The sequence below is a fragment of the Tursiops truncatus genome, chromosome 1 (genome assembly GCF_011762595.2).
Source record: "Tursiops truncatus isolate mTurTru1 chromosome 1, mTurTru1.mat.Y, whole genome shotgun sequence".
NCBI lineage: Eukaryota > Metazoa > Chordata > Mammalia > Artiodactyla > Delphinidae > Tursiops > Tursiops truncatus.
In genome coordinates this window covers 2,467,864-2,476,408 of record NC_047034.1, presented here as the reverse complement: position 1 = coordinate 2,476,408, position 8,545 = coordinate 2,467,864, and the positions used below count along the sequence as shown (strand labels likewise).

The following is an 8,545-nucleotide window of genomic DNA, read 5'->3' as shown; positions in this document are numbered from 1 at the left end:
CCCTCACCCCCAACTCCCACTCGCGTCCCTCTGGCTTCCCCTCTGCGCGCGGACATCTCCGCCCGAGCTTCTCCTTGGCCGCCGCGCTCAGACAGAGGTCGCCTCTCACCCGCTGTTAAGACCCGCCGCGTGCGCATCCCCCGCCCCGGGCCTGGGTGGGGTAGGAGGGGGCGAGGCGGGGTGAAGAGGTTGGGGCAGGCGAGGGGACTGGAGCCTGCGCCTCGTCCTCATTGGCTGGCGCCTGGTGTCCGACCCGAGTCCGGAGCCCGCGTCCCCATTCACTGTCATCACCCCTCATCCCCTCTTGCCCCTACCCAGCCCTACTCGCCTCCCTTCTCCTCCTCTTCCTCCCCTTGTCCTTCCCAGCCTCGCCTCCCCGGGCTGGAGAGGAGTAGACGAAGCGACAGAGGGAGGCTGGAACTTCCTAACTCCAAGTCTGACAGCGAGCGGGAGGGAAGCAGAGACGGGGAAGGGGCGGAGAGGAGAGGAAAGGCGAGGAGGGAGAGGAGAGTGAGGCCAGAGAAAGCGCGCGCGAGAGACCCTGCGGATCCGGAGCGCTGGGCGGCGGAGGGCGGGGTGCGGGTTGCCAGAGCCGAGCCGTCCGGGAGCAGTGGCACCGCCGCGGCGGCAGCAGGTCGGCCGCCGCCTCCGCTGCGCGTCCGGAGCTCGGCCGTACGCGCGTTCGCGCCCCGGGCAGCTGCGCCCTTGCCGAGCCGGACCGGGGCGCCCGGACGCGGTCTAAGCCTGCAGCCTGCTGCCTCCTCCTCGCGGTTCCGGGGCGGCTCGGGAGCCGCGAGCCTGGACGGGGCTCGGGGGTCCTGACGGCAGCCCCGGAAGCGGCGGAGGCGCGCTCCTGACGGCGGGCGAGGAAGCAGCCACCCGGTCGCCCCCTCCTTCTTCCCGGTGGAGTTGAAGCTGTGCTGCCGGCGTCCAGGTGCTGGGCTTCCGGACCGGCACGGACCCTCTACCCCGCCCGCGGCCGCCTTGTCATGCTGCCCAAAGTGGAGACGGAAGCTCTGGGACTGGCTCGGTCGCATGGGGAACAGGGGCAGATGCCGGAAAACATGCAAGGTAAGGAGGCGCTCGCGGCGCTTGGCTCCCGCGGCTCCAGCGCCCCGGGCTCGCCCCGCGGGCTGCAGCCGCCTGCCCAGCGCGGGCGCCTGTGTGGCCGCCGAGCGCTGGTCGCCGCGGGGCTGCGGGGCTGCGGGGCTGCGCGCGGGCGTCGGGCCCCTTCCCCAGGGGCAGGCATAAAAGTTTATGGCTCTTGAACAATGCGGGGCGGGGATTTTCCAAGCAATGCCTAATTGGCCACTTCTAATTAAGAAAAGAGAGGCTTCGAGCTCTGGCTACAAGAGCGGGTCAGCTTCAGGCCAAAGATCTTATTATTCTAAAGATCATTCTAAGGAACGGAATGTCTCGCGGGAAACCCGAGCAGGTTCCCAGTCGTTGGAATCGGCGGGAACTTGAACCAGTGCTCTTCAGCGGTGGAAGAACACTGCCTGGGAAAGTCAACTGCAGGGAGAGATGGAGCCTCGGGGAGAGCGGGCTTAGCGGTGTTAGGACGCACGGGCGCCCCACAGCCCAGGCGCACCCAGGGAGCCGGCTCGTATTTGAACAACTTCATAAAACTGCAGGCAGAACTGGAGAGAACCAGTTATTCCCAGCCCGTCCTCTGGTCGGGCGCTGCGGAGTGAGTGTTGGGCGGGGGCGGCGGTTTAGCCTCAAGCTCTTCTGTCTGAGACCTGGGAAACTGGAAGTCCTTTTTCGTTTCCCAGCTTTTGATTGCTAATAACAACAGCAAAAAAAAAAAAAAAAAAAAAAAAAGCAAATCCCGTAGGCTGTATTTTCGCCGCATTCCAAAATAAGCGACTCTAGATCTGGCCGTATTGAGCCCTTCAGAAGTTTAGCGCAGTTGCTCGGGGCCGGGGAGGGAACAATGCTAGGAAGAGTCACCGGTGCCCTTCCATCCTCGCCCCTGCCAGCGCGCAGGATGTGCGGGCCGGCGGGCCTGTGATCCCGGAACGCTTCCTGCCATCCCCTTGAACGAACTTGAAAGGGCCGGGGAGGCGTTGAGAGCAGAGTTCAGGGCTGGTGCACGCGGCTGTGCGGGAGCGGCGGCGCTGGGCCCGGGGCCTGAAGTCGCCCCGCTGCTTTGAGAAGACGGGGCGGCGGGAAGGCGTGCGTCCTGCTGGTGGGGTCGGATACCAGTCGCGGATCCTGGGGTCTCGCTCAGCCTCCAGGGAGGGCCGTGGACGTCCCCTGGGCCCAAGGCCCTAGAGTCCAACTTGTAGGTTGGCTGCCGAGGGGACCCGGTTGGCCCAAAGAGGCTTTCCCTCTGGCACCTGGGATTCCGCGAAGGGGGGTCGGGGGAAGCGGCGCCGGGGAGCTGCCTCCGAGACCCTCCGCCGCCAGCTGCCGCGAAGGACTATCCTTTGGGCGTGCTTGGGGCCGGCGAGATTTTTGGGTCAAGGGGAAGTTTCTGCTTCTCCTTACCGCGCGCGTTTCTGGGTGACTCGGGAAAAGCAGCGGAGGGAGAAGCTGGAACAGGAAGCCGGGGAGGCAAGAATCAGGGTTTGGGGGCAGGTGGGAGGGAAATGCCATTGTAATATTTTCTTTGTAGAATTCGAGAGGGGCGTTCTCGACCCGACCTACTGCCCCAGAGCAGAAAGCTGGCTTTCCCTGGTGCCTAGGGCTCCGGGAAGCCTCCGGGCCGCTGGCTTAGCCTCGGGGTCGAAAGCGGGTGGGCAGCGCCCGGGCGAGGCTTCCTCCATCCAGGCCACGCGGCCTGCCGCCGGAGGGGAGCCCCGGCGGACAGGCACCCCAGGACCGGGCTCGCTTTGGTCTCGGCCGGGGACGCACTGCCGTCCGACCCGCGGGGCGGGGGACCGGGGGGCAGAAAGAGGACCCGCTACCGGGTCCCGGGACAGTTCGGGGAACTTGTCCGCGTGCTTCTGAGGCCTTCGCTGTCCAAGGCCCCACCGCTCCTTCTCCTTTCTCAAGACCGGGACTTATTTGCTCGGATGCACTCCGTGCTCCAAACGCTATCTTGGGTTAACAGCACCTGGGCGCCTCTGAAAGGTGCCCCGGTCTCGCACCGCACCGTCGGTCTCCCCACACGGCCTCTGCCTTTGAATTTTCCAAGAGGGTCCCACCCCCAGCCCCGGTCTTTTGGGTGTCGGATCCCCGAGGCGCGCACCGGGTCCCCTGGAAACGGTTACCTCTCCGAGCCTCTCAGAGGCGAAGTTAAAGTTTACTTTGTTGGGGAAAGGGGGAGGGAGAAGAGAACACACTTGGTAAAGCACACCTTTTTCCGTCCCTAAAACGTGCCTCAAGACAATAGTCACGAGCTTTAGGAGGGATGGGGCTATTAACAAACTTCTGGAACTCTCAGCCTCGGCCAAACCCCCAGGTTCCCCAAACGCGAGCGCGGCCCGCTCAGGGCACCGCCGGGAGGACTGCGCTCTGCTTCTCTTTATTTCTGCTTCTCGGAGCCCACACGTCTACCTCGGCTGGAACATCTCTTCCCGGGACAGGCCCCCACCCGCCCAAACTCTGGCTAACTCACCTAGGTTTATTCCCCAGCCCAGGGCTCTGAGTCCCTGGGAGAGAGCCGGCCCCACTCTGCCGGTCGCGGCTCAGCCGAGAAGCGCTGCAAGGACCCTCACCCCGACGGCCCTTTCCGGAGGCCCCTAGGATCCGTAAAGAAAATAGAACTTTATTTTAAAGAGAAAAAAAAAATCAGTAATCATTGGCAAGGAGGCCACTATGGTGATAGAGCGGCCGAGTACTTTGGGGGTGGGCTGGGGGCTATTTCTCCCTTTCCTATTTGGTAAACAAATCAGAGGAAGCTTCTGCCCGGCCCTCGGTTCCCCATCCACCCCCTCCCGCCCCGCCCCGCCCCCTGCAAATGCCACTGATTAACTTAAAACAAACTTGACTGGGGCGTTTGTGCGCCTGTGTGTAGCCGAAAGTTGAGCAAGGGGCGAGAGGCGAATGCGCCCGGGGTTTCACCGGAGGTGCCGGGAGGCTGCGGGCGGCGGCCGGGCTGCGCGGACCTGCCCTCGCCATACGTCCCCTGCGGCGCGCGCTGCGAGGCTCGATCGGCGAGGACCGAGTCTCCGGGAGGGACCGGATCAGGTATTATCTGGGGTCTCCTGGCCACTGCCTCCGCTATGCGGTTTATCCATCTTGGAGCTGTGAAGACGCCTTCGCGGTGCTGCGTCGGAAGGAAGGCCGGTTACCCGATCCCTGCAGGGAGCCGCTCAGAGCCGCGGCCTGATTTCTGTTTAACAGGGCGAACTCGAGGTGTTTATATTTTGCGGTGATGATCGGAAACATGTGAAGTTCATTAAATGACTTCAGTACTTTGCGACGAAACCAAACCCTCGTGTGTATCTTTCCCCTTCCTTCTTTTTCTTCTTCTTTCTTTCTTTTTTTTTTTGGTCCAGGCGTCCTGCCTTTTGCCTTTTTATTTTTACAGGAGATTTTTGAAAAGTGTGGAGGGGAAAGCCCTATCACTACGTAACTGAATGTTTGGATTAATCTAACAGATCTGAACGCTGGGAGCAGCAGGCTGTGGTTAAAATGGGGCTGCTGAGAAGGTTTCTGGGGCATCCGTTCCCCCGCCAAGTGTTTGCATATTGGTGTTGCTTTCCCTAAACACCCTTATAGTTCGGTGGACTTTAAGCAAACTCATTCCAGTGGGAGGATAATGCCGTGTGCTCCTTTCTCTCCCTTAGGCAAAGGTGACATTTTGGAACTTAACCTCAAGGAGGTTTAAAAGAAATTCGAAGTTGTTACTTTATGCAATTCGTGTTTCTATTCTGATCTGTTGCTTTGCAGAGTTAGGGGGACTCATGTTCAACAGTGGTCAGCTTAAGAATTTTTAACGCAAGATATTAGAATTATTTTTAAATTAAAATAATGCAAAGCGCATGCCAAAAGATGTTTTACTTCCACTGTATGAAAATAGCTCTCTGCAGTACATCTGGGTAGAACATTTTTATTTTCTATTTTACCTGGTGATGTTTGCCCACCAGTCACCAAAATGGTTTTTATTGCAGGATTAAAACCTACCTAGTAAATTAATTGGATGTGTGCATGCATTTCTCTTGTTTCAGTGTCTCAGTTTAAAATGGTGAATTACTCCTATGATGAAGATCTTGAGGAACTCTGTCCCGTTTGTGGAGATAAAGTGTCTGGGTACCATTATGGGCTCCTCACCTGTGAAAGCTGCAAGGTTTGCCTTCTACGTTGCTATCTGAGAAATATAATGCTCAAACCCAAAATAAACCATTGGATTACTTCTTAAAGCTAAATATAGGCTGTCTTTTTTGGACCCAATTAAAAATGAGAGAGGGAATGAGTGAGTCTTAGTGAGATGATTCTTAGCAATATGTGTCCAATTTAATTCAAAAGGCAAAGAGATTTATGCTGTTTAGAAAACTTTGCCAGTCTCATGGCTTTAAAATAGTTTATGGTAGGAAGGTCATAGAGCTGTAGAAAGACTTCTATTTCTAACGGTCCAAAGTATTGATTTTGCTTGACTTATATATATTTAAAGCATCGTTGTTCTTGAGAGCGAACATGACAAAGTATTTCCCCAATATATTTTAACTTCAGAGTGTTCTGTGCTACACGTCCAAACATTTTTTACCCACAGACATAGAAAAGTCTAAATTCCCAACTGCATGATTTCATCCTGATTTATTCCAAAAATAACCTTTAAGATTTTTTTGAAATCTATATCATAAAGAATTAGAAACCAGATCTTAAGTTTATAATAAGAGTAGTTTTCATAAATATATTATATGACCTATTTAAAGGCAAGAAATTTTAATATGTAAGATGTACTGTATTATTACTAACAATGTCAACTGTACGTTAAGGATTTATCTCAGACCTTTTTTATATATTCCCAGTAAATTTGATACCCCCTATTTTTCAACATTTTTAAAAGTAGAAAACTCAGTACAATTACTTAAACCACTGCCAAGAAAATCCCTTCTTTCCTTATAACAAAGTAAGATGGTTTCACTTTGTGGCTAGTAGGACAAACAGAATATACCATCCAAGCTGTTATTATGTTACAAAGCTACAAATTTTATTTTTGATTAATTCTTGTGGGTGAAATATAAGGAAGGCATACACTCTGCTAAAATTCAGCTCTTTGCTATATATGCTTTTTTCCCTCATGAGTTTCACCTTTGTCTTTACACAGTTCCCCAACTTGAATGTATTCCAATGGAATTATGAACATTTTCCCATTTTATTCTCTAAATCCTTTTGCTTTTAACTATCTAGTGCTGACATTTGTAAAAAATCTGAGGTGTTTTGCTATTCCATTTTTCCATTGCTATTATACAGTAGTTTGCCACTGAAATTGTATCAGGCTACTTAAAAACAATGCCGCTCTCTCCATAAGTGCCTTATCTGGAATATGAGGGTTAATAGGAAAACAGATTTTCTTCGAAAAATTACTGGTTCATATGTATGTATTTTTCCCTGAATGTTGAGATAAGATGGTACGTAGCTAAAGGTCCCCAAGATTTGATGCAATTCTTGAAATACAACTTGGATGCCAGGAAAGTCTCTACCATAGCTTGGTTTGGGAGGGTTGATCTTGTTAAAATGTAAAACAAACCACAGAACCACATAAGGGCTCCAACGGGGCAATGAAAAGATTTACTGGTGATTTCCTTAAAATGAAACAATGGAAGAGACGGGTGTTAGCTTGATAATATATCTCACTATTTTCTCTTATAGGGCTTTTTTAAGCGAACAGTCCAAAATAATAAAAGGTACACGTGTATAGAAAACCAGAACTGCCAAATTGACAAGACACAGAGAAAGCGCTGTCCTTACTGTCGATTTCAAAAATGTCTAAGTGTTGGAATGAAGCTAGAAGGTAAGTTTTTTCTAAAGACCACTGCCTGTTAAAACTCTCCAAGGACATAGGATTTAAAACAACATTGTACTTATAACATGGTAACAGTATTTTCCTAGTCTTTTAACACTATTGACAATAAGATCTTTTGATGTTTTGTCAGCAGAATGGTCCGAGTCTCATTTAAATGCTGGTGAAATTTACTAGGAAAAAAATTCCAATACCAGAGTGTCGCCTTCTCACCTCTTTTCTTAGTTTGAGGAGCAGATGCATTTCATAGGTTAGATGAAAGGTCAGGTTAGATGAAAGCAAGACTAACATGATTCAGCTGAGAACAGGTAAAAATAATTTGCCAAAATATTTTGTAAAATCCTTTAAGTTTTCAAATCAGGATGCCCCAGTAAAAAAGTTTGATTTTAATCTTTTAAAATAGGTACGCTTGTCATAATTGTTACTATTAGTTTCATGATTCTTGAACAAGAGTTAAAGCCTTTAATTATAAAAAGATTTTCTCAGGTAGAGTATCATTTTTGATTGTGTGGGAAAGCACGTTTCTTTTTTTCTTTTAAGATGGTGACTGAGTCTGCAAAGTAAAAAAAATTTTTTTGAGAAGCAGGAAACATGAAAAATAATGAACCATTACATTGGTAGCATTGGTTTGATGAAAACAAGAGAATGGTTCCTCAAAAGCCACGTTAAACTTTATGTTGAAAAAGTAGAACCTGCACTTACGATGTACAGGTTGGCAGGAAGTAATGTTTAATATATGACTTCTGTAAATAATTTGTAGTTCGTGAACTATTACGGTGTGTTGCTGTTTTGCAGCCTCTGACCTACTGACTTCCCAGAGATTAAATATATTGTAAATAAAGTAATAAGAAGTGATACAGATCCCTGAGGTGTGCCAGATACAGGAGTGCATTTTATTTGATCAATGAGGCACAGACTAGCCGTGTTTGGGGCTTTTCTGTTGTGGTACTCAGACTTGATGGCAATACTCAAAAATTTTCAGATAAGTCCGTTGAATTGCTGATAGCAATAGAAGTAGCCACTTGGGTTATCAGGGGGACTGTTAAGTCAGTGTTGCTTTTAAGAGGAGGCTGAGAAAAAGAAGTAACTGATTCTTGTTAATTTCTTCATTACCAAGCCCTGTATTATTTTCCAAACAGCAAAACAATGTGGTAGCTGCTTACTATAGTATGAGACTCAGAAGATAAAATGTTAAACATTAAATGTTGTGATTGCATATGGTGTCATTTGATTGCTTTTTTTTAACAAAGGGAAAAGGTTACATTTCTTTACCTTAAAAAGTGTGTTTTCTTAACAGTAAGTCACTTGCAACGCATGCTCCTGCTTTGTTCACAGTGATGTGAAACAATTAAACATTCAATAAATTATCATCCGGTTGAAAAACTCTTTATCATCTTGTGCAGTGTTCTGGATACCTAGCATTCACAATAAATTTTTAATGCTACACTAATCCTAAGATAAAAAGCTCAAAAACTTAACCTCCAGCAATTTCAACATGTCACAAGCTGTCAGAGGTTGCTGGGTCCTATCTAATTGCCACTGGCCACCATGAGCTAGGAGAGTCCCGGTAAGTAAATTACTAGACGTGGCCCCAGACGCCACATAGCATCGTGACGGTGGACCGTTTTG

At 50.1% G+C, this 8,545-nt stretch overlaps 1 protein-coding gene across 5 annotated transcripts in view; it reads left to right on the top strand.

Moving 5' to 3' along the window:
- Positions 1–474: 474 nt before the first annotated feature.
- NR5A2 (nuclear receptor subfamily 5 group A member 2) overlaps positions 475–8,545 on the top strand; it is a 117,532-nt gene continuing 109,461 nt past the window's right edge. Inside the window, exons 1-3 of one of the 5 annotated variants that reach the window (XM_073799949.1) lie at positions 475–1,071; positions 5,121–5,239; positions 6,766–6,907. In XM_073799949.1, the coding sequence (XP_073656050.1) occupies positions 990–1,071; positions 5,121–5,239; positions 6,766–6,907 (343 nt within the window). In that variant the 5' untranslated portion in view covers positions 475–989. Of the gene's footprint in view, positions 1,072–1,931; positions 4,306–5,120; positions 5,240–6,765; positions 6,908–8,545 lie in introns of those variants that run through there. The other 4 variants (XM_073799966.1, XM_073799961.1, XM_073799955.1 and 1 more) reach the window with 4 other exon arrangements.